This window comes from Lepidothrix coronata, unplaced genomic scaffold (assembly GCF_001604755.1).
Source record: "Lepidothrix coronata isolate B3197 unplaced genomic scaffold, Lepidothrix_coronata-1.0 Scaffold14, whole genome shotgun sequence".
In the NCBI taxonomy this organism is placed as follows: domain Eukaryota; kingdom Metazoa; phylum Chordata; class Aves; order Passeriformes; family Pipridae; genus Lepidothrix; species Lepidothrix coronata.
In genome coordinates, this window is record NW_016690194.1 from 9,318,688 (window position 1) to 9,343,907 (window position 25,220).

The following is a 25,220-nucleotide window of genomic DNA, read 5'->3' on the forward strand; positions in this document are numbered from 1 at the left end:
TTCTTTGCAATAAATAAGAGATGAATCAATCATTCAGCCTGGTGTAGAGTTTCTAAGGCCAGGAGTAAGCTCCTTTATAGAATTCCACAGAATTATTCTACCTTTATATCTGCATATATGCTGCAATCAGATCACCTCAGAAAGTTCATCAGATCTAAACATGCACTGTAATTTTTAAGAGCAAAACCAACAACCTAAGCTCCAGTTAACCTACTGTTCTAAGGGATACTGGCAGTAGTGAAGACAGAAGTCAGAAAATTGTACATTATTCATATCCTTTATAAACAGGAGTTATATGAGGACAGCACAAAGCACTCTCTGTTAGTGGGAGTTGCTTACTTAGTAAGTACTAACAGATATCTTCACATTTATAAAACAGTCCAAGTACTGACCTAAAATAATGTTGGATTTCAAATTAAAATGTAATTTTTTAACCCACCTGAAGACAAAATGAAATGGCATAACTAATAAAACACAGGATATTTTTTTCTATTGAATGCTGCTTGCCATAATAAACTCAGTGTGCAAGAAAATATATCTAAACTGCCCAAAAAGTTACAAAAAAAAAAGTGTCTATTGTACTATTTATAAACATCATTTTCAACTTTCCTAAGAGGTCCCCTGAAAACCTTCCAAAGGCTGCAGGTGGAGGCTGACTTCTGATGCCACTTTGCTGCTTATGAATAGTGATGTAAATGCAGCATCATTTCAACAAACTCATAAGCAATGGCAAGACAGGTATCTGAGTCGTTTAACAGGTTTTTTCTAAAGACTTATGGTGGCTGTATTGGGGCGGTCTTCCTCAGATGTCTACTTGTAGTGTGACTAGTTTCTTATTATTATCAATGGCATTTCTCCAAGGAAGAGGATGGTAAAATTCTCCATCAGGGTTTGGACAGTTACAGTACAACATTTATTTTTACTTTAAATATGAACAAGCAGGGCAAAATTTTCCATATGAGTGATAAAAAAGGCCTTTTTATATATTTTCCATATTCAACACATACTGAATCCAAAGATACAACACAGAAAGAATTCTAATCAAAAAGTAAAAACATAGCACCAGTTTCATGTATTGAAAGTTTTCAGGAAGAAGTGTGGAAGTCAAGAGTCACAATTTCACAGAAGTATTTTATCCTTAGATGAATTCAAATTCGTCCATTCAGACTGGACTCCAAAAGACTCAAAATACCCTCTTAAATTTTAGCCAGTGCTTTTCTCTGGCTGTTGGTCATTCTTTTCCTTTGTGAGTAGAACATTTACAGACTTTATCAACATGAGGCCGGCACATTCTTGCAATTCCTTAAAAAAAAAAATATTAGTTTGACCTTGCTTTCTCATGTGCAGAAAACATGCTAAATCAAAGATTTTACTGCTGCATTCCAGGAAGTGTTGTAAAACAAAGATATAAATAAGGATAATGTGATGCGTCATGACATTCACAGGGTCTGATTTTCCAGGGATACAAATAAACTCTGTCAATTACCTCCAGTATGGCACTCACAACAAGTAGAATGGCACAGATTAAGAAACAACCTTGCATTTGTACTGAATAAATAAACTTAATATATATATTACCTGTCCCAAGTTCCCTGCTGTCAGTTCTGACAATAGGAGCACCTAATTCCCAACCAGTCAATGCTGTGTGACTTTGGGCAACCCACTGTTAAAGGTCCCACCATACAATTCCAGGGCTCTGGATTAACATCTCCTCTCTTTTCATTCTGCTATGCTCTTGAATAAATACCATTTTAAGACCTTTGGTCTATACGATGTCATACAAGAGAGAGAAAGAGAGCAGAGCCAGAGTCTGTGCCAACAGACTCTGGACACAGCTATTTTAGGATAGGAAGGTGAGACAGGGGCACATGCCACCCACAACCAGCCACCATCAAACAGTTGTTACAGATCTCTTTATCTACAGGAGAGTCTAAGCATGGGGATCTACTGGAGTCTATGCTAAGGAGAAAAAAACCTTGGATTTCCCTCCTGGTTTTAAACCTCGTATTTATTTATTGTGTTGGAAAACGCACTGACACTCGTGCTCTGCATTTTCCGTATGATCATTAGTTATAATCACATCTAGGCTGGTTACTTATGACATCTGAGATCCAATTATCCTGTCATTTGCATATGCACAGCACTTCATGACTTCACATGACTTCAATGAGAGCTGCAAATGTACCACTGATGAATATCTGAGCCCCTAACTCAGTTTCCATGAGTCACTCATCAAAGGAGAGTCAAACCAGCACTGTGATGTAGGTATGGAATTTCAAGGCAAAAAGAGGCTAAACTTACGGACACACATTTCCCTGCTTTCATAAAATCCAGGGCAGCACTGGGATTTGCGCCTGTACATTGTTTTTTCACCATGTCTGTAGGCAGTACGGTAACTGATCCTAGGGAAAGGAAGAAATGGTTTTTACACACAATTCACAATTCAGAAACAAGACAGTATATTTTCTTACACATTTTAAAAAACACTGAGGTGTCATAAGAGAAAAAATGCTCAAAGAGGTCTTGATTTATCTGTTGCTGAGTTCAAGAGTCCAAGTGTTACTCCAACAAGGCTTATGCCTATGGGTGGCCAGCAAGTAGGAAAAGGAGGAGGTGTTTTTCACTTGTGGTGGTTCATACATGCGGGCACATTCCTAAAAGGAAAATGCTCTTTACAGCTGTCACCAGTTTTCAATTATTCACCCCTCGCTTGCCTTCTGGAAGCACAAGAACTTTTCCTGTAACAGAACTTTTTGTTTTCCTTCAAAGCAGCATACACTTCCCCCAGAACACAACGTTGCAAGCAGCAAGAGCTCTCTCATGATATTACTGAACAAATACACCTTGCAGGGTCTGGGGAATTTAATTTTGGGGACTGCATGTTTTTTCCCAAGCTGTTTTTTTTCTGTTAGCACTTCACTGGATGATATACCCCAACCCGCTACTAAAACGTACGTGACATTGCTTGGACAAGCATTTTCCAGCAGACTCAGATCACAGCAGTTAGACAGGCTGGTCACTACAGCTAAACTGTCCCACACATCATGCTTGATTTTGACAGACACAAAACCTTAACAAACCCCTACAATATCAGCGGTTTGATAATATTAAGATTTATACATCACCTGTGTCGTGTGCATTTAAACCAGTTTAGGATGTCGGTACAACTGGTGTAGTAGATTTGATCAAAAGGATGCGGATATGACTCTTGCACTGTAACTGAGTAACTGGGGAGAGATAGGGAGAAAAGAGAGATCACTGAGCAAGTCCTTTGTAGTACAGTCTGATTTAATTAAATCTTTTACACAATCCTGCTATAAAACAGAATAAATATAACAAAATACTCATGTGCAGCAAAATCACACAGAAAGCTCACAAAGAAAAATATATATGCAAAGAGTCACCATGTCTCTACTGTGTAACGTTTGATAAAACTGTACTAGACATTTAAAGAAAAGTAATGCAAGCCTAAATTTTTTAAAAGACTAAAACACCTGTATCTCAAATGAGCAGCAAATCAAAGTAGTGTGTAGTACATTTTCTCCTGTGGCAACTTTTATTTTTTTTATTTTTTCTGTTATCACTCAAAATAGAAAAATAGAAAATAGGCCTTTCTGAAAAATTTCTTTTAAAAGCCATATCTGTGGCTATGGCAAAACATCCAGTATATTTAGATACTAATGATATATAATAATAATAATGGCCAGTCTTCGCGAGCGAAGATTTGGGAAAGGTCATTAACCCTTCGAGCCTGCGCAGTGGATTTTTTAGGTGAGACCCAGTGTGCGCTGAACTGAGCCCACCCTTTAATCCTGAGGTTCATCTGCCGGGGCCGAGCAAGCTTGGACAGTGGCAGTGAGGGTCTCAGGACGTAGGTTTGTTTAGAGTGACCTTCTCTTAGATGGATTGCCTCACAGGGCTGACGAGCTCCATCTGCCCGGGGGGCTGGGAATCGAACCCGGGTCGCAGCGGTGAGAGTCCTGCACCCTAACCACTAGACCACCAGAGGCCCCACTAATGATATATATAATGACATATAATGACATATATAATGATGGATGTTAGCACAGAAATACACCTGAGTAGTAATTACTGAAAAATGACATAACAATCATACCACCAAACGGTCCATTCAGCAATCAGAAATTCACAACTATTAAAGACAACACTTTATTTTGTTTACTGGCTAATTTTTAACAGAGAAACTCCCATATCACACCACCACCACCACCCTGAAATGCTGTACTGAAATGCTATTATGATTTTCTGCCAGCTATACAACTATACAGCATCCTAGAAATAAATCTGTGCTCTGAAGTCCAGAGCCTCTAAAGCTGTCAGTAGGGCAAAAAGAACAGAGCCCTGTTGTGAAAGGGGAAAATATTGAATCATCCCAGAAAACTCTTCAGGAGGCTGTTTATGCTGGCAGTCAGTCGGTCCCTGATTGCGCAAGGGAGTTGGAAAACAGAGGAATGCGTGGCAAGTTCCTGCAGCAGGGCTGATTCCCAGGACCAACCAAAACACTCTGTAGCCCACACAGCTTTCACTCACTTCCACCCACACCCTCTTTGACCTCTTAGCACCCACTGCAACAGCCACAGCCTCCCCTTTCTGCTGTCATCACTACACTGAGGGAAAGCACACCCAGACCCACTTCAACTGCCCAGAACCTACTCCCTGTTTTTCCTCAAGCAGCCCTAATCCATCCAGCTGCTCCAGTCCAACAAAATATCAGTGGGATGCTGATGCTTGCCTGAGGCTCAGTGCCCTTTGTTAGACGCACGGCAGGCTCTGCCCCTTCTTGCTGTGATTACAGTTCACTTGTAAAAGACCATTTTAGTACTGACTGGAATAGGTTTATTTAAAGCACATAGCAGTGACAGTGGCAGTACAGAGCTCGTATCTGGGCCTTTATTCTTTATACTTATGTACCTTTGTTGCCTGCTCTGGGCAACAGCGTGAATGTTTCAGTAAGTTTACTTGGAATTCCTCCCTATTTCTGAGACACAGCGGAAGAAGGAAAAAAGTTCAGGCTTTTTCATTGGCATGCTTGCTAGATACATTTTTAGATATATTTTTCTTTCTGCAGACTTTGGTTAGCTTGTTTTAAAATACAGTATGCAGTCTTAATAGTTATATTTCAGGTTTTTACCCATTTTGCTCTCACTTCATTGCAGCTTCCCTCAAAACCACTTTTATCTACAAAAACTGTAAATGAAGTATACACAACCTAGAACAGTGTTCAGTAACATTGTAGACACATGCTTAAATACTCTAACAGATTCTTAGAATGGTTAATACTTCATATACACATTGTTGTACAAATTGTACACAGCAGTTGAGGCAGAGATGCCAAATGCTTCACATAAAGCTCAGGTTCCTGAGGAAAGTCCTTAAGTGATTTTTTTTAAAAATAGAATCTATAAAAAAGATATACAAGTTTCGATTTTCTTTGTAAAGATTCAGCCATAACAATCACAAATAAATGTACAGTGGCTTAGCAGCACTCCCCATGATTGAACACAGCTTACCTTAAATGCAGGAAATACCGATGTCCTCAACTGAACTGTGAAAATCAGACTGTCTCATGGACTATCTGATCAATAATGGGCATAACAATAATTATGAGTTTTGGTTTCACTATTATAATCTTTACACGAGAAAAAAAGTTTAGCAAATGCTTGAGGCTCAACTTCTCCTATCCACTGTGGCATTCTTGCAAATTAATGTGAAACTGAGTGAACAGAGGGACCAACTACATTAATGAGATTTAATTTTGTATGTTATAAATTTCTGAACCTCATAAAAATACTTAAACTACAAACCTTAATTTAGATTCTGTGAATGCTGAATAGGAAAGAATCAGCATAATCAAAATTGGCCAAATTCTAATATGGTTAACCATATTTTGCATATGTAAAAGCTTCTTTTCACTTCAGTTGGAAAAAGCTATTTTTATTCACTTCTTGTACCCAGATGGTTGTGTAACATTGCTGGTACCACTGGAGTGTTTTTTGCATCCTAACTCCTACCGCAAATACAACTGCATTTCAGCCCAATGTGAAACAGTCTTTTACTTATCCATGAATGTACCTTGCCCATTCAGTAAAGTGAATTTTTTCTCCTCATTCTGTAACTCAACAGCTTTAAATAATCGGAAGTGTGCCAAATAAAGCAAAGCAAAAATGGCAAATCAGAATTTGTGTCAGTTATTTTCCAGAAGAAAATATTACCTTTCCCAGTGGCTACACACATTAGGATCTTCCAGATTCAAAGATAACGTTGGGCCCATCCAGTGGTACAGGAGTATTACAGGGAAGACAAAAAAGGAGTTCAAATGAAGAACCATCTTTCCAAAAAGATAACTGTAAGAAAAAACACCAAAACATTAATTAATCAGGGAAAGAATGTAAATGCCTTCGCTTTACAGGATTAACAGACAGCCTCACACATAACATGACAAAAAAATCTAAAATATTAACCTAACACTTTAACTAGGCAAATTATTTAAATTTGCATATTGAAACAGTCTTAATCCAGCTGGCCATTAATCCACAAATGCCAGAATAAATGCTATTAATAGGTAATTTCTAACAATTTAAGCTTCTATATTTCTGTTTCAGTGAACATTTGATCTTCTTTCCTAATTTACACTCAAATTGTGGCTACAAAAATTACAAAAAAAAAAAAAAGAGATCATTGAGTCTAATCTGTAGTATAATGAGAAAATAATTTCTAATACATATGCTTGATTTAGCACAAATATTTTTACTAAACTAAACTAAGCAGAAGTAGAAATTTCTTACTTTAAATTGTATGGAACAGAATAAAGTGAACCACACCTATAACTAGTTCATGAGAAAAAAGCCCACAGGGCCATGAAAGCAAAAAAAAAAAAAAGAGATGCGAAATAGACTTAGTTTACAATATCCTCTTCAGAAGTCAACCTAAAAACCTCACAACAAGAAACTATTAAATTTAAGATATCTGAGGATACAGAGATGAACCTATTTTGCTAAATCCTTCTTGAAAAATGAGGGCTGCTGAAACACATTTCATGGTCTGTAACTGTTTCTCTGCATGCAGGGAAGTAGTCAATGTACTGTTTAATGTACTATTTAAAAAGCAGCTGTATTTTCAGGTAATAATTCCAGTGAAGTTATGATTTCATTGAAAATAGTCACTCTGATTAACCAGATAGTAAATGGTATTTCCTTTTTTCCTTTTATTCTCAGCTTCAGCAACTTTCCTTTTGCAGGTTACATTTAACAAAATTTAAAATAAATTAAAAAAAATAATTTGCATGAACCCCCTAGTGTAAAATTTGATTGCATTCTAGATCTTTTGCTTAATTATTAAGGAAAATCAGTACAGCTGATTAGCATTGCTGAAGTGATTATATTAGCAATAACAGATGTAGATGACTCATTTAACTCTTGCTGTCTACAGTTCACACTAAGAAAAACTGTTCAGAGATTCACTTTTCATATCATATACTGCTCAAATTACCTCACCCAGTAATACATGAGTATTTTCACTATCTACAGATACATAGAATCTGTAGTTCAAGTACTGAAAACGGTCATATTGGAGAATGTCTTCTGTGTGTAAATTAGCGATTAGCAGATATATGAGAGAAAAGAAACCCCTCTTGCTAAAACAGAAAGCTTCTTCACCTACAGCACCAGATCTTTGTTCCACTGAAGTATGCAACTGAACACTAAAATCTTATTGCCTGTTAGCATTTGAGGAAAAACTTTTGTTGAAAAAGCTACATCTTTACTCACATTTTGGTCACGAATTTTAAGAGACGTCCTGTCTGTTTATCTCAGAGACTTCTCTGCTTCCCTCAAATTTAGTGCAGGCCCATGATTTAAAAATGTTGACAAGAAAGCAGTGCAGCTGCATGAAGTAACTGTAGAGTAGCCTCCTAAGTTTCTGTAACCTAATTAAGGAAATTGAACTAATTATATGTTTATTATATAAAAGGAAGATAATCAATAGTAGTCATATTAAAAATTAATCTGATCACCCCGAGGCATCTTATAATTACTTACAAGCTCATTTTAAAATGGTGTACCAGGTGTACAAAATATGCTTCCATGAACTACAGGCACTCCCCTAAAATACATTTAAATGTGAGCAACTACATAAACTACATTTGTCTCACTGGTAAGCAGATGAAAAATTCTGTATGTGGACCACATAAGCACAGCCAGTTAACTATTACTACCCATCATCTGAGATTTGTAGGCACTTTCTCTGCCACTACCAACTATGTTGACAGTTTTGCTTTGGTTTGGGTTTTTTTGCTATTCAGAGTTCAGGATCAAAACCAGGGAAAGAACAGACAACTAAAAAAGGCAAACAATTGCTTCCCTTCTATGAGGTGAAAATTGAAACATGACTACAAGTTGATCTCTCCACCCACCCAGAGCAGAGGCACAAGCAAAAGCGAGAGAATGCAGCTCTTGTAACAAAAGGAAAATACATACAGGCGGAACAGGGGGAGTAGAGGAAGGTACAATATTAAATAATGTAAAAGAAGTGAAGGTTACTCAAGGCTGCAAACAAATATTTTTTGGTCAGCAAAATCAAGTGCTGCTGGTGAATTAACCAGGATTAGAACTGCATGAGCAAGAGAGAATAGTACGATACAGTTGCTAACACGACATAATGGACCCAAGACCAAGGGAAACGCTGATGCAGCTTTTTCATTACTGTTGCAAAAGCATTTTTACCACTGAAACATGAAAAATGAAGCAGGAACATGCCATTTAATTAGAAGACGAACTTCAGAACAGTAAGAGCCTTTCACAGCCTCTCACAGTATCTCTGAGATACAACCCTCATTTCAGCCATTCTGGAGTGATATAGTACAGGGATGTCGAATCCTTCTCTGGGCTGTAAACCCAAGGGCTGTTCTTAATTACATTTACATTGCATTAAATTGCACATACAGCAAGTGTTATTGTAAAAAATCTTCCTTCTGTCCATCATAGTTTTCGTCAGCTTTCAGACTGAATTGTAAACCACACTGTCATTGCTGCAGGGTCCCTTCCTGGTGCTTTTGCCTTCACACTCTCCAGAGCACAAAAAAGGCTACACCATCATTCCAGATTTACAGACTGCTACCTGCAACTGAAAATTATGGCTCCAGATGAGATAAAGAAATTTTTAAATATTTTTTTAGTGAAGAACTGTTTGGTCACAAGTATGGAGGCCATGTTGCTGAGAACACAGCTCTGTTGGGCAGGGCATGTCTCAAGGATGGAAGATCACCGCCTCCCTAAGATCTTGCTTTATGGCAAACTTGTCACCAGCTGCCACATGAGAGGAGCCCCGAGGAGAAGATACAAGGACTCCCTGAAACAACATCTCAGCCTTGGCCATATTGATCATCATAACTGGTCTACTCTGGCCTCCAATCGGGAGGTCTGGAGACACACCATCTATAATGCTGCTGATGCCTTTGAGAAAGCATGCAGGATCACTCTGGAGGAGAAAAGACAACGCAGAAAGAATCGTGTCTTGCAGAATATACCACCTAAGGAGTCTTTCTGCTGTGCCTTCTGCAACCGGACTTGTCTATCTCGTATTGGCCTTTTTAGCCACCAACGCGCCTGCAATAAACATGGGTGGTACCCTCCCCAAATCTTCCTTTGTGAAGCCTAGCCATGACTGAGTCTTTTTCATAACATTATACTGTCTTCACTCCTGAGGTTCAGCTCCTCTACAAGGGGCACAATTTCTTTATAAAAACATCTCTTAAACTACTAATGTCAAGGAAAGCAAAATTTGAATCTGTCCTAATCTTGTCAATGATGATTAATCCTGTGCTAACTTCAGAGAAAAAAACCAAACAAACCCAAACCCCTAACTGATTGCTTTTATTGATTACATTAGAGAATTAATGGGTGAGGAGCAGAAGGTGTTTTCCCTTCAGAAATCTGTAAATCAGTTTGACGCTTTGTCACATGAAATCTTGCTTACAAAGCAAATACAAACTAACCTGAATAGGAGCATTATTACAAAGATCCCAGACTGGTTGAAGATGTACAATCACAGCAAATGTAAACTGATTGGTCTTTTCTCAAATTGGACCCCAGCCAAGGGCCCAGATTTGAGTTAATATCTAAGATGCAAAGTAAAACAGACTGACCCATTTGAAGAGTCCAAAGGTGCTTAAGATGAGACTAAGCATATGAAATGGGAAAAACAATTCATTTAGACTGGTACCTGGAGAATTACCAAATCAGAGGCTGTACCAAAACAAGTCTTCTTGATGAAGACAGATATGCTGCTACTCTTTTCTAGTGCCATGTTATTAAGAAAAATATATCACTAATAAATTGCCATTTTTCTTCAGTTAATAGTTAGACAATTTTTTATTTTTCAGTTTCTTAATTAGCAGAGTTTCCTAGGAAAATGAGGTTTATGTAATCACAATGTTTGCGTGTTCTGGCCTCATGTCTAATAACTTCCAAATCCACCTGTCATTTAAACTGGAAGTAACAGAGGTGAGGAAGTCTTGAATTGTAAAGTTCCAGAGAATAGTGATAATGCACAAATCTGGAGGAGACCAGACTTTATTTGCCCATAAGTCTTGGAATTACCAGTTTTGAAAGCTACAGCATCACAATCCTTTAAGAAATGAGGCCATTTCACAGTCTGCGTACCTCTACCATTCCTACTAAATATAAATGCCATAATACATGATCTGATCTTAAATAACAAAAAACACCCATTAAACTGTATTAAAACTGTCAATTGGAGCAAATTTTGGAGTTTCTGGACTCTTGAAAAGCAACTCTTCTTGGCCCACCAACTTCACTCACTGTCATACAACTCTCTCACCATTCAGTGAGAGCTTCTGTACATGCTAAGCTGGCAGGGCAATATATCCATTTATCAGTCCTCTTCTCGCTCAAATCTGTATGAAAAGAAGGTGGGGGGAAGACAGTTCAGTGGAAGTCAAGTTTGCACAAGGCAAGGAGGCATGGTAAAGACTAATGTCAGCATGCCAGATACTTTTTGCAAATAGATTCATTATTATTCCTCAGAGGAAGGCAGCCAAACATCCCAAACATGGGGTCACTTTGCTGTAGCTGCCATTGTATGCCAAATTAGAGCCCTTCCAATTTAAAACATTATATTTTTTTTTCAGGCATATAACAAGTACAGGTCTTGAATGTGCAAATGGGATCACTAAGGTTACCTACAGCACGTGGTACTGTATGTTTAAAGATTATTCCCATGGGAAGTCAACGGGATGAACTGTCAAAAAAAATCTTTTGGCTAAATATGCTGCCTGGTTGTTTTCCACTCAGACAAAAAGTTACCAAATAAAGACAGCTAAAGCTGTCTAGAATCCAAACCACACTATCTGAAAAGCATTTTGAGAAGAAAAAATGGCACCTTTTAAAAGACCCTTCAGGTGAAACATACAAAACTATGTCAGGTCCATACACAGATGGTACCTCTCAGCCCTGGGCATCTTTCCCAGAGTGGCTGTTGAGAGTTAACAGTCAGTTCTGAGTAATGAAAGCAAATAACATATAAATTAATAGAGGTTATATGGTATAGGCTTGAGAAAAAATCATATCCACATAAAGAGACTTCTTTTTTCTCCCTCTTCCCTTTTTTAAAATCAAATAATGTACTCTTTACTGGACCATCTGTCTTGTATATTAATCCCAGGTCTACTTTAAAAGTACAAGTGAAGACTAGAAGACTAAGTAAAAATGGCTGGATACACATATTTAAGCAGAGTTACTTCTCAATCTACATATTAGCAGCATGTATGAATGCTGTATTAAATTAAAGACTAACATGATAAGAAACCTGTACCAAATCTTTATCATAGTCCCTTAGGCAGACAGCATCACCAGACTTCTGATACGTTATATTTTTTTTCTAATGGGAATCATAGAAAAGACATTGCACTCATGGATGTAACTGTGAAAACTTTGTGTTTGCTGACAATTTGCCTGGGACAATCCTAAATACACCAACGCCTGACTCCACCACTGTGGAAATTCTCATTTATGCTTTTTACCCTCACTTAACCAAAGCTTCTGTGACCCCTCTTTCCCTGTTATCAGCTTCCAGACGCCATGTCACTTCTAGTTTATTGACAGGATATAAAGAAGTAAATCAAAGCACTCACATAATTCCTTTAGCTTCCTGTGCAATTTAGGATCAATTTCAAATGTGCCCATCTTTCTTTAAAAGTCTTTCGCTTTTTGTTTCACCCTCTTCAAAGACCATCTCTGTTTCTTTCCCTCCTCCATTACATGTGTGTTCTCTTTTTCCACATAGATTTCCATCATACATCAGATTCTTCCCTTTTCCAGACACAGCCTCTGTTATCACTGGCAAACTTCTTCAGTCTGCAGCTCCCTGCACTTGTTGCAGCCTCTCACTCCCTTTCCTCTGAAAATCAAACACATGAACTCCTACATTTGTTTTAAACTTCTAGTTGCTAACAATACACTATAATTTGTGAAAAAAATTTGTTGGCAACTCTGCTTCAGTACCTTTGTCTTTGTAAATCATCCAGTGGAATGCCATTTTGCATACAACACCCTACAGAAAATAAAGTTGTCATTCCAGTTAGCCCCTGTTTTTATGATTTAAACAGAGCATTACACTCCTCTAAAACTTTATCACAGTACTTTGTTACAAACTTCAATTTCCAAATGATCCACTTTAAAAAAAAGGTAATTAACTCTGATGCCATTTCACTTTAACAACTTCTGAACATTTCAACGCATTACTTATCAGTTTTTCCACTTCCAGCAATCAAAGCATCTACAACTCACAGCACAAGCCTCACATGCCACTGCCACCCCCCACCCATAAAGTAAATTCAAAACATTCTCGTAGAAGAATGGAGAACCCAAAAGTGTTTCTTCTGACAGTTCATTCATTCACTTCTATCTTTTATTTTGTTATCTGCAAAGGTTGGAATGGATACAGTACTCCTGCATTCCTTAATCGAAGGGGAAAACGGAAGAACATAATGAAAAACTGAAATTTAGTTTTAATTCTAGTTTTTTACCCAATCCACAATTCAAGGGACAAAGCCTGTTTCCACTGAAGTCAGAGGGAACTCTGCCCTGAAGAACTTTCATTGAGATTACAACATAAACCTAGTGAGGTCATCCTCTAACCACATTTTTTATGTGGTTTTCACATATCCTTGTATCTGTGAGCCTTCTTATAACTTTTTCTTCATAACTTGTTTGATTTGCACTGTTCCTTGACATTATAGGGAAACAGTTTTGTCTCATAATCCCACCTGTGGCCTGTAATATCTACAGACTTGCAGACTCATGGAACACTTGGGGTTGGAAGGGACTTTAACAAAATAAGAGAAAGTTTCTTGGAAATTGGTATTAATTGCAGCCAAAAAAATTCATCTTCTGATTGTTAGAGCTTCTGAGGCATTTGCCTTCATTAGCTTCTTTTACTGAGGTAGTGGGTACTCTTTTTAAAGAGACTGATTCATCATTTAAAAAATCTATTGAAGAATTTAATGATTTGAGGTGTCGTAGAAATTATGGTAAGAGAAAACTGAAACTGATGTAAATCAGAACCAGCATGTTTGATATGAAGTCACTCTTTTAGTATCAGAGTGGTTTCATGCATAAAATACAAGCTGTTTACTTTGTCAGTATTGGAAAGAACTTGGCTTTTTAGTGCCCATCACGAGTGTTGGTAGGAGTTTTATTTGTTGCAAGTCTCGTTTATTCACTGAAGCACAGCATCTTGTCCTACAGCTTCAACTATTTATCTAGGAGCCTCTGTCTGTGTTTACCTGCATGTATATATATATATATATATATGCCCTAGTGTGCAGAAAGCCTGCAAACACCACTAGCACCTGGAAGGTTGAATTTCTCCCTAGGAATTTTTTATTTCCTCTGCTGACAGAGAGGGAGACTAAGCACTGAAATTCTACACATGCAAACATGGTTTTAAATTTGTATTATTGTTTCTGAAGAAAGTTTAGGTGTCTTAAATGTTCAGCTACTCCTTAATCTGTTGTTCATAGTGGAAGGTGTCCCTGCCCCCTGCCCCCTGGCAGGGGGCTGGAACTAGATGATCTTTAATTTGGTTACAGGTTAACTGAAACCTTTGTAAATGTCTGCTGCTGATTCCAGCTAAAGGCAGCATAATTTAAACCTAGAAGAATCAAGACCACATTTTTATTAATTTGACCACAAGGCCCTAAATCCCGCAAAACATTATCCTTCAGAACACATGCTGACTTCTTTATACCTGTACATCTTTGCACTATGTAAAAGGACAGCAGTAGCACAAGTATATATCTGCCATTACAAAAATGGTCTATTCATAGAACTGTCTGACAAAGCACCTTTAGTAACAAGGCACTCTGTTCAGAGATCTAATCTTTGCAGATATTTGTATGCCAAATTAAAAAAATCTCTATGATGGTGGGTTTAATGAGGTACTCTGTTATTCTCTGTAATAAAAATTAAACAAGAGAGACAGAATTCTTCAGCTTAATTGTCACATCTGTTAGTAGGCACTTTACTGTGATTGACTGGAGTGTATGTGTCAGAGACTGTGCCAGAAAACAGGCAAACTTTGTAAGCAGACTTATAAGTTATAGCCCAACTGGCACTGGCAGCATCTCTGTTACAACTTCTGCTGCCTCTCAGCAAAAACTGCAGAAGCGTTGGCCTTGGTTCAGTCATTTATTAAAAATAAAAATAAGTATTGCAAGTTGTGCATGGGGGGGTGTTAAGATAAATTAAAAGCAATCCCTATTTTCAGAAGGAAATAGTGTGATCATCTGAATGTGTGAATGTGTCATCGTTCATTAATGGGCAACAGTCATAAGCAACCCGGAGTTTGGAAACTGCACGACACGAAATTTCACATTCAGCAGTACATCTGCTGCTCTACCAAATGAGCAAATGGCTGAGAGGACAGTGAAAAACAGCACAGCATTTGCAGAGGGACTGGGAAGCACAGTGAGGGAGCTTCTGGGAAGAGCAAAAGCAGAATGGACACTCTCCTCTAAACTGCATGGAAATTTGAGATGAAACGTGAACTCACTCACAAAACTGCTTGTTGTCTCTGATATCCGGAGATCATGATACCTGGTGAAAACTCCAGGTATCTTGAGCTGGCCAATTACTGCTATTAAATTGGATTTATGGCCAGTTGATCTTCTCTTGTCTCTAAAACCCAAACTCTTAGCATCTACCATCCTGACACAGCCAAATGACTCTGAGCTTACACGCACTTTCTTCCTCAACTAACTTCTTTTTTCAAATTTCACACAGGCTTTCTACTAAGAGCACAGAAACGTATGTTGCTATTGTCAACAAGACAAATAGGCCAGCTGCAATATTGCTTAAAATCACTTTTCATCCATCTCATCCAGTAAGGAGTGCAAAGAAAGGTAGGACTGTGTGGAAGAGCAATGAAAACGGTACCAATATCCAATATCCACTGCATCTGCTCCTGAAAGGCAAAGGGATGCCTTTGTGCTGGAAGCTAAAGCAAAGCTGTCTACCACGGGCTGTGGCAAGCCTTGGGCGCTTCGTCTGACCCAACCTATCAGCTGCCCACTGAACTAATCCATGTATAAATCTTTCTTCTCTCTGGAGGGCAGATTGGGACACTCCAATTTCCTCTCTCCAGGACAGCAAGTGACTGTTTCTGGAAGGAGTCTGCCCCAATGGGCGAGATGAGCCAGGGCAGATGCTCCATGTCACTGTTTGAAGGGTTTTGTTATGCTCTCAGGAGTCCAAGGCTGCTCCATGCTGCGAGGAAGTCCAGACAGTTTCCATGTGGCTCTCTATCTCTGGGATCTCTTCTCTTTTGCAAATTTTTTTTTCCCTCATCCTACTGAACTTAGCAAAAGATAGGACCCCTTTAAGCACATTTATTTTAGATACGTTATGTAATAACCTCACATACAGCATTTTATCGCCATAACTGCTCATAAGATCTACAACACTTCTAGTACTGGAAGGCCCTTAAGGTTCTTAAGGCTACTCTTAATAACCATACTGTATATGGAAAGTATTTAGTCTCCCGTCTAAATGCTTTGCCTTATTTCACAAAACAAGTCAACAGCAGAGCTGAAAACAGAACTTAGGTCTGCTAGTCTCCATTTTCAGCCTACCCTTGGACCCATAGCTCCATTCTGATATTCTGCCACAGTGGCAAGGACATGAATATTGTGCTTCCACTACTTATTGTAGGTATAGCAGAGGTATCACGAAATACAGATTGTGTCTTAGACATTTACACACCATATCATGATGGAGAGAATTTTTTTACAGATGTAGATCACCTCTGAAGAGGCCAGTAATGCCCTCTTGTCTGTCTGCTTTTTCATTTCTTTATTTTTCCCAATGGTTTTCTTACTGGAAACAGCAATGAAGAAAAACACATATATGCCTAAGAGAAAACCTCAATGAACTAAAACTTTGCTATTTCCCTGAAGATGGACAATACGAGAAAAAGCAGGGTAATTTTCATAAGTGTAGTGCAAGACTCCCACAGCAGAAAAAGAGAAAGTTTAAAGTAGGGTGCAGGCTCCAGAAATGTTACTGAATGGCACTAGACATGTTTTGGAGTGACTGCAATGGATTTCTGCTTAATTTCAAAAACCTCCTGGTGCAGACCAAGAGGCTGCAACCTCAGCCTTTCTTTACAGTATCTCTCATTTGTTAGATGAAAAAGAACATTTCCTCCCTGCATCCAAGGACTACTTCAGCAAAACAAACCATACAAAAATCTTATTTCTGAAGTTGATCCACTGTTGAAACACACACAGAAAGGTTGACAATCTGCAAACACACACAAAAATTTTCTTCTGCAAATTTGTGGTGCAGACCAGAACTCCAAATCACTGCATCCTTTGAGGTTCACTTACCATGAATGCATATCCTGGCCGTCTTTATTCATACATAATGCAAATTGGCAAGAACTAGTGCAAGAAAGAATAGAGCGTATCTAAAGTGTGCATTAAAGTTGCAGAGGAACAATACTGTTCCAGAGATGAGATTAAGTCTCACAGCTCTCTCAAATGGGTTATGGAGAGGGAAAATTCACTGAGAGCAGCGGGGACACTTAAAGCAAGGAAGTTTCTCTCTTGTTGTGTTTATGTTTTCCTTTTCCAACAACTACTCACCCAATCTTCTTACTCAATAATTAAAAATGCGCTCTTTTATGGATTCAGATTTTAAACAAGTTCCCCAGAACTAGTGGTACTTCTGTACAGGACTATCTTCTGTTTTGAAGTGATGGAGCCCTGTGGCACAGCAGTGTCTTTAAGGTGTAGTGCCCTTGATCCAAACAAACCCTGAAGCACAACCACACTGATGTTGGTGTGGACTCTCAGCAGAGTCCATCACAGAGCTGGCAATTCTGCTTTTTCTAAAAGAAAATGTAATTATCTCTTAAAAGAGTCTTTGGTGGAGGTAGCTTTGGGATACCTGGATGACACAGATGTGTGTGTCTTCACAGATCTTAAAAGTCATGAACCAAGTGATGCACAAGGGACCCAGGATCGAGCACCCCATTTCAGCTACTCTGAAAGTCCACTGACCTCACTTGAGTTACTCCTGAGTTGCTCAAGGCAAGTAAGAAAACTGGACCTTCAGCCCTTTTTCAATTATGTCTGCTATTTTAAAAGAAATGAAACCTAATATTAAATTACTTTTTTTAAAAAAGGACATTCTTTGCAGACTGATAAAATCTTCATGAAATCTACTTCAATCTAAAATATGCATTTCAGTCTCATTGGCCAGTACCCTCCAGAAACAGTTGTTATTTACAATATCAGACTGGAGATGGGGGGTGGAGGGGTAGGGAGAAGAAAAAATAAAAAAGATTAAAAGATCAAATTACTCTTCACTTCCAAACAAGCCCGGTCACAGCTGTACATCAGCTTCCGAGCAACTGCTCTACAAACACACAACAGGGCTTCTGTCTTCCCACAGGGTTTGCTCGGGTCACCCACATGTGGCATGGATTAAAAAGGCAGGAAAGCTCCATTATGGAGGAAGCCACGAGTTCAAGGGACAATCCAGCGGTGCCACTGGTAGATACCTTGTCCAGTGCTCTGTCCCCCCAGATCCAGAGGGGCCCACATACAGCTCTCACACAGTCTGCAGCTGCAGCTGAAAAAAGTGCCCAAAAGATTATTCTGCTTTTGCATTGTCAGCATCTGAGCAGAAGGAAGTCGGAGGGAAGGTGACATGAGAGTTAAGCAGGGTTTTCATAAGCAAAATGGAGGATAATAAAGAGACAGGCTCTGGTTTCAGTGGCAACAGAGCAAAAGAGTCAGGCAGCCTGTGCAAATTTTGAAATTTTCTTAACCTAGAAAAGCAATAAAAAAGAAAAAAGAGTGTGACACAGAGCAGTACTAAGGAATGAGGCCAAACCCTTTGCTGGGTGGGATCACCAGCAACTCTGATTATCATCAGGTGCCACCTCCTATGTGATGGAGAAGTCAATCCAGCCCTCAAGGCTGCAAAGGCAAAACAGTTGTTTTTAAACAAATACCTTTCTAATTGAAGAGTTTTCCACCCCACCTGCTGTACCCTATTTACTCAGTAGATTTGCAACGGCTGACAAAGTATGCTGCCTTTGGGACCAAGACTGCTGCAGCTCATAAGTTGTCAGGGACATTTCTTCATGTATCAAGTGCTCTTGAACCCTTTGAAGAGGGTTTATAAATCTGCAAACAAATGCTTCCCACAAACACACACAGGCATTTTTTATGATCATGACATGTCTGTGTGTATTGACAGACCAGTGTGGTCCAAAAATTTTGTAAACACTTTAGAGGAAACTAAAACTCAGTTACACATGCTCAAAAGCACACTGTAGCAAGCAACCCTGTAGCATGGAGCAAAGGAAGTGGAATATCTACTTGGCCTGTTGGCATACTCCGTCTTATTCCCACTATGTCTGCTCTCCGTGCTTTGTTACATGTTTTTTGCTGATTTCTGACAGCAACTTCCAAAAAAGCATAAACAAATCAATTATGTCATTTTGTACTTATAACTTAACCAGACCTTGGTGCACACACACACGTATTTTTCTTCTTTTTTAACATGCAAGTGCTTCCAATGTATTCACATTCTCAGGATGATCAGTCTTGGTCTGACTATTGGCTTTTGGAGGATCTGATGCCAGTCAGCCGTGCATAATGGCCTCTTTGTGTCACTGTCACATGAACAGCATTGTGTTACAATCATTGTCACTCCAGGCTCAAACTGCAAGGCATGCTTTCACACAAAACATTCACTTTGGGGGCTCCTTTTGGCAGAGCCCTGCAATTGAAACTCTTTCACTGCTCTTTAGTTCATCAGTCTAGCAGCAACACCGAAACTTTAAAAGTCAGGATTCAAAACCTCTCATGCAAATCAACTGATTATGAAGCTTCTCTATGGAGAAAGGGGCAAGTAGCATAAAGTAGCCATCATCAAAATCACTATGTCTGAATCAACACCAAACTTAACGTGGTTAATAAAAAATAGACTTTGGTACTGCGAAAGGTCTGAGTGGAGCCAAGGGAGAAAACACAGGAATAAGTTTTACTTAGTTCAGCTTTGCTGTATGTGAGGTCAGAAGGATGCCCTAAAACCTAGTTTAGGAGAAGACAAGCACAGCATCACAGCTGCAAGCTCCTCCCCAGCTGGCAACCTCGCTGTTCCTGCCTGCCCCTGCAATCCAAGCAAGATGCAGCCTGTAGCCTTGACCTTTAGATATGAACTATGATGGTCAGAATGGGACTGGGATACACAGCTTCTTCTAGCACATGCTGGTTCCCCATGGATGGAGCCGGAACTGGGGAGCTCCCCAGCAGCTCCCACAGCCTAGGCCAGCACCGCTGCAGAGCTGCAGCAGGACTGCAGAGCACAGGCAACACTGCCAGATCCACAGAAAACTGATCCTCATGATGAGGATCTCATCATGACTTTTCCTAAGCCCTTTGATAACAGAGGATTGTGCTCCAAATAACAGCGGGGGATGGGAAAAATCCCAAGTCAGAGTTATCTCCACTTTGAATATTTTTTCTCCTGTAATTCAGAAAAACATCTGCAAGGTAAAATCAAAGCATTTCCATGAGACAAAGATGAGTAACTTACCAGGTGACAATGTTATTGTACTACTTACTCTGTAAATTCTTTAAATTCACCAAGTGCCCTCTCCCCCACCTCCAAAAAAACCCTGAAAAATAGATAAGACAGGATTTCTGTGCAGGAGAAACTTCAAAAGATGCTGTAAACATGCTGAACTAATTGAAACCCTGCACGGATGTCTCTGTTTTCATTAATGGAAAATATTCTCACAGGGCTGAGACCAAACTATGTTAAGAACAACATCCTCCTGCCCTTACTGGATCTTGAATCATTTTGTGCTGCAAATCTTTGTCTTGTAGAAATACTCCTGAAATACAGCCCTACTCACTCTGAAAATGGCTTGCAGGGTCTACCCCTGAAGGAGATAGGCACAATGTGACAAGAACTCACGGCCTAATGCTTGTGATGCACAGAAAACTTTGGAAAGCAATGGTTTCTTTCCAAAAGAAATGGGGGTATGCATGGAATGACAACTTATCATCTTGCATATAATTTTTTGTCTAGTTAATTTTTCTTTCCTTTGCAGTCCACCGAAGTACATAACAACTTCTGAACTCTGGTTTGGTATTCCACCCCACAACACCCACCAGTTGCCCTAAACACATAGTATCCCTCTCTGGATCATTTTTCTTTCTTATGCAGCCTTGACCAGCCCTCCTTCTTCCCTACACTGTTTTGAGCAGACCCATCCAGACAAGCACTGCCCATCAGAAACACCACCAGGCTGGGTCAGGGCCCCCTAGTCCCCTGCCTGGTCAATTTTACCAACACTACAAACCTCTGCTGGTCTTCTCTTGCCCAGCTGGACAAATTCACCTTTTACATCATCCTAAGGTCATGACTTCTCTGAGACTCCCCTTGCCTTTCATGATCTCTTCATATCCCCAACATTTCCAGTACTTAATAAGATGTTGAGCCCTTTTTGGTAACGCCATGGTTCCAGCCCTCACTGGTAATATAATAGTGTTACAGCGTAGTAGTTCTACATTTCCCTTGTTTGAAGACTCTCATCTGAAAAAAAGCTGTCATTAATCCATTTAAACATTGTCTTAGAGTTTAGACTATAAAAGGCCATTTTTGCCATTCTTTTTGTGCTGTTGTACACGTCCTGTGATGAGAATGGTGGACACTGCAGCCATACAACCTGCAGCTGTTCATGCTAGTGTTTCTGTTTCTAAAAGGATACATTAATATAAAGTCTTTATTTTCAAGTTTCTTTGAGTGAAGAAATTTGCACGCACTTGCACTTCTGTGTGTTCAACAAAAATAATTTGTTAGGCTTAGAAGAGTATTCTTTTACAGCAACAGGAAAAAGATTAAATTCCTTTCCCGAGGTCACAGAAAGTCAATGTCAAAGTTAAAGGTGTGTTTTCTGCTTCCCAATCTGTATTTTTTCATTGTCTTGCACATCAAAAGAGCTCAGAATTAGTCTCTCATTGCTGACTATGGGCTAATTTCTCTGACAATCAGATACAAAACATGAAGAGATGGCTGTCTACATTTTAATATAAACCTAATGTCTACATCCAATGGCATGAATCACAAATCCTTACAAAAGCAAAACATCAATTTAAGACCAGACAGTTTGAATGCGTTAATTAACAAGAATCCTGACACAATCAATAAAGCTATTCTAGTAAAGCAAATCCCTCCCCAGAATACTATTCTTATTTTTCTGACAAATGGCTTTGGATGATACATACTCTTTCCATAGGAGAAAAACATTTGGAATATCAAGAGACAGATTCTTCTCACAGATGAAAAAATAATGCAGTTATATCGACGTTCATGATATGCTGATTTGAGCATATGAAGGGGAACACAAATACAAACTACTGACAAATTGATCTCTTAATATTAAAAATCAGTATCACACTACTGACAGTGAGTCAGTAACATAGTGAAATTTGATTCCACTGGTATCATTTATCAAGGAAGACACAGCTTATGAAGAGTAAGGATGTAAGAACTTTGTTATTTCACTACACAATTCCACTTCACATCTAAAGAAGTACTAATAGTGGATTTTTACTGTTCTACACTGTGTTCCATTTAAAAAAGCCAGACAAGAATATATGGGATCTCATCCATGTGGCAGTACTATCTACTCAATTTTGCTTTTTTTAATCAACATATCTTTGGTTTGACTAAAGCTGTAGCACATTTGCAAAGAATCTGTTTCGGTTTTACCTTCGTCAAAAGCCACTTGCTTCCCAAAATAAGTGAAAATGCCTAGACGAGCTATGTAGAGAGACCATGCAAAACTCCTGCCAAGTGATCTGAATATAAATTCAATGGATCCTTACCAGCTGCAGTCAAAAGCACACTCCAGATTCTTGCTAGATGTTAATCAAACTTAAGTATTCTTTGCATAGATGAGTTAATTGCTTTTGTTAAACTGCATTTGCTTCCCTAGGGGCGGGGTGGGGTGGTGTCCCTAAAGCTGAATGCATCAGATTGTAGAAAAGAGACTCACCAAAGGACTGTCAACCTGGTCAAACTCTCCTGATCACCTAAAGGTAAGGAACAGCTCATTTAACAGTATAACACCCGGACAAGCCCTCAGGGTGCCCATTGCCACAACACCAGTCATATTCAAAGTGCTGGCATTAGGTACCCATGTTTTAGGTACATGCCGCAATGGTGAAATTTGTGGTATACAAAGGGCTAAAGCATCATGCACTGAGGCAAATGTGGCACAGTTTTTGTCTACCAGATCTATCTGTGGGGAGTCAAACCTGGTGTGCACAGCCTTATGCCATCTCTGAAACATTTCACCACCTGACACACCAGAAAAGGGAACTCCGGTAAGTGATTTCAAGGGAAATTAAACAGGCACAACCAGCTTAGCTCACACAGCTCACTGAGCAGTTGAGAATTTTTCTGCAAGGTATGGATTGTAGTCAGTGAGCAAGACAGAAAATTCATTGCCAGTCCTGTGAACTGCTCATAATTCCAGCAGAGACTTGCAACACTTCCAGACTTACCACTACACAATCTTAAAAAGCCAAACACAAAGCCACAGCATCTCCACAGCATATTAAGTCAGTACTAACACCATGCAGCTGATCCACCCCTTGTGGGAGCAATACAAATTTAAATTTATGGCATTCGGTTGGCTGGGCAAGAAAAATTAGATAAATTTTATTAGATAAGGTTCTATGTCTTGATGCTGTGCAGGTGCATGAATTATGTGAGCAAACAAGTAGAAACTTGGGCCTGAATAACACTGTTTGTCCAGTTTATTAAAAATCTAGAGCACACCTGCCCAGCTGACCTTTCCAACTTGAGATGGAAAACAAAAATAGAAATCCCAATACCATTTCATTTGCAGGGCCAGTGACTAGCAACCAATACAGATAATTTGGCCACCAAGGCTGTTATTTTCCTAAATTCTATCTCCAGCTCTGACAGTAGCACACCCCCCTCTACTTCAAGAAGAACACACATACCTAATTACCTATGCTTACTCCCAGCATTGTGCTATTGGTCACAAATGCCATTTAGGGATGTTGACAAGGAAACTGAAGCCAGCTTTCAGTTTCAGTCTTGCATCAGACATGCTGCTCAATCAAAGCATCTAAGCTTTTCAGCCTGGGTCTGCAGCTTATCTGCTGGGAAACAAATGCCACTTTCCACACTTGTCTTTTTTTTCTTTTTTTTTTCTTCCAAGTTGCTGGATGAAAACATTTTTCCTAAACAGTCATGTTAATCTGCTTTCCAAATTACTGCTGCCAAAGCTCAGTTACAAACCTGATAAAATAAGCCATCTTCCATACTGATGGCATGTTCCAAAATGAGGTTTTAAACTCACTCTGCAGGGAAAAGTTGGTACTTTGGAAAAACTTCAGAGTTGTACGTGACTCTGGGAAATACTTGTCTCTAAGACTCCATTTCAGTTACTGAGTAACTGGCAGCAACATTTAAGTAATTAATAAGATTACCAAAAAGCATTGCATTCCTAGCTCATTCGAGGAAAAGCAGCTGCACATTTTCCTTAATTGATTTGTGCCTACATTTCTAGACTGAACCTATTTCTTGGCTGATAGACAAAATAGGAAATATTTACAGTACTACTGCTGCCGCCAAAAGAAAATCTGGTCAGGATACCACAGAACTGAGCATTTCTCTAGGCAGCTTCTGCTGAAGGACATATGCTGGAACGAAGTCGAAGTATTAAACAGATGTGCATTTTCACGTGCAGGTCACGCTTATTTACATATATACACAAATATCCCTCTATTCCAGTGTGTGTGCTTGTTCCAGCTTCTGCCCAAGACTGCCAAAAGCTTTCCGTGAAAATGAAGATATAACCTTTAAAAACCCTTAGCGGAAAAAATCAGCTGAATGGAGAGCCTGAAGTGACTCGTCCCGGCTCCGTCCCGCTGGCGAGGGAGCGGCGGGAGCTGGAGAGAGCGCCAGGAGCGCTCCCGCATCCCAGAACGAACGAACGCGGAGGGAAACTCTCCGCAAAGGCGGAGGCACCGCTGGGCGGCCCCGCATCCCCACCGCTACCCCGAGGATGCTTCTGCCCAGGGCAAACGCCGCTCCGGGAGAGATGCCGCCTCTCCTCCGCTCCCTCCCCGGGGCCACCGCACCCGCGCCCGGCACCGCGGCTTCAGGGCGCCGCACCTGCGGAATGGGACGGGACGGGATGGGAGAAGTCGGGTCGAGTCCGGCCCCTACCTACCTGTCCCGCGGGCGTCCGACCGGGAGCCGGGAGCCGCCGCCGGGAGCCGCCGCCGGGAGCAGAGCGAGGGGCTGTGTGAACGGCGGGGCCGGCGGGGATCAGCCACTCCTTCGGCGGCCCCGGACCGCCCCCGCCCCTGGCCCCGGTCCCGGACAGAAACACAGACAGACACACAGACATTTAAGCACTTACACGGTTCTGCAGCCGGTGTCACCCGTGCGGCGCTGCCCGAGGCGGATGCCGCCTCTCCCCAGACCCAGAATAGCCCCCGTCCACTCAAAGTGGAAGCTACATAGGGACTTCGGAGGTCATTTATTCGGCTCTGTGAAGGACGAGTACCTAGCCATCAGGTGATCGAGGAATGAAACAGTCTTCAATCGACTAGA

General features: G+C 40.0%; 1 protein-coding gene across 1 annotated transcript in view; it reads right to left on the reverse strand.

The window, feature by feature from the left end:
* The window catches only part of MEGF10 (multiple EGF like domains 10), an 85,669-nt gene extending 60,765 nt beyond the window's left edge, over positions 1-24,904 (reverse strand). Inside the window, exons 1-4 of the mRNA XM_017806182.1 lie at positions 24,835-24,904; positions 6,234-6,365; positions 3,126-3,227; positions 2,302-2,402 (exon numbers count right to left, since the gene is read on the reverse strand). Of these exons, the coding sequence (XP_017661671.1) occupies positions 2,302-2,402; positions 3,126-3,227; positions 6,234-6,349 (319 nt within the window). The 5' untranslated portion in view covers positions 6,350-6,365; positions 24,835-24,904. The remainder of the gene's footprint in view (positions 1-2,301; positions 2,403-3,125; positions 3,228-6,233; positions 6,366-24,834) is intronic.
* Positions 24,905-25,220: the final 316 nt, after the last annotated feature.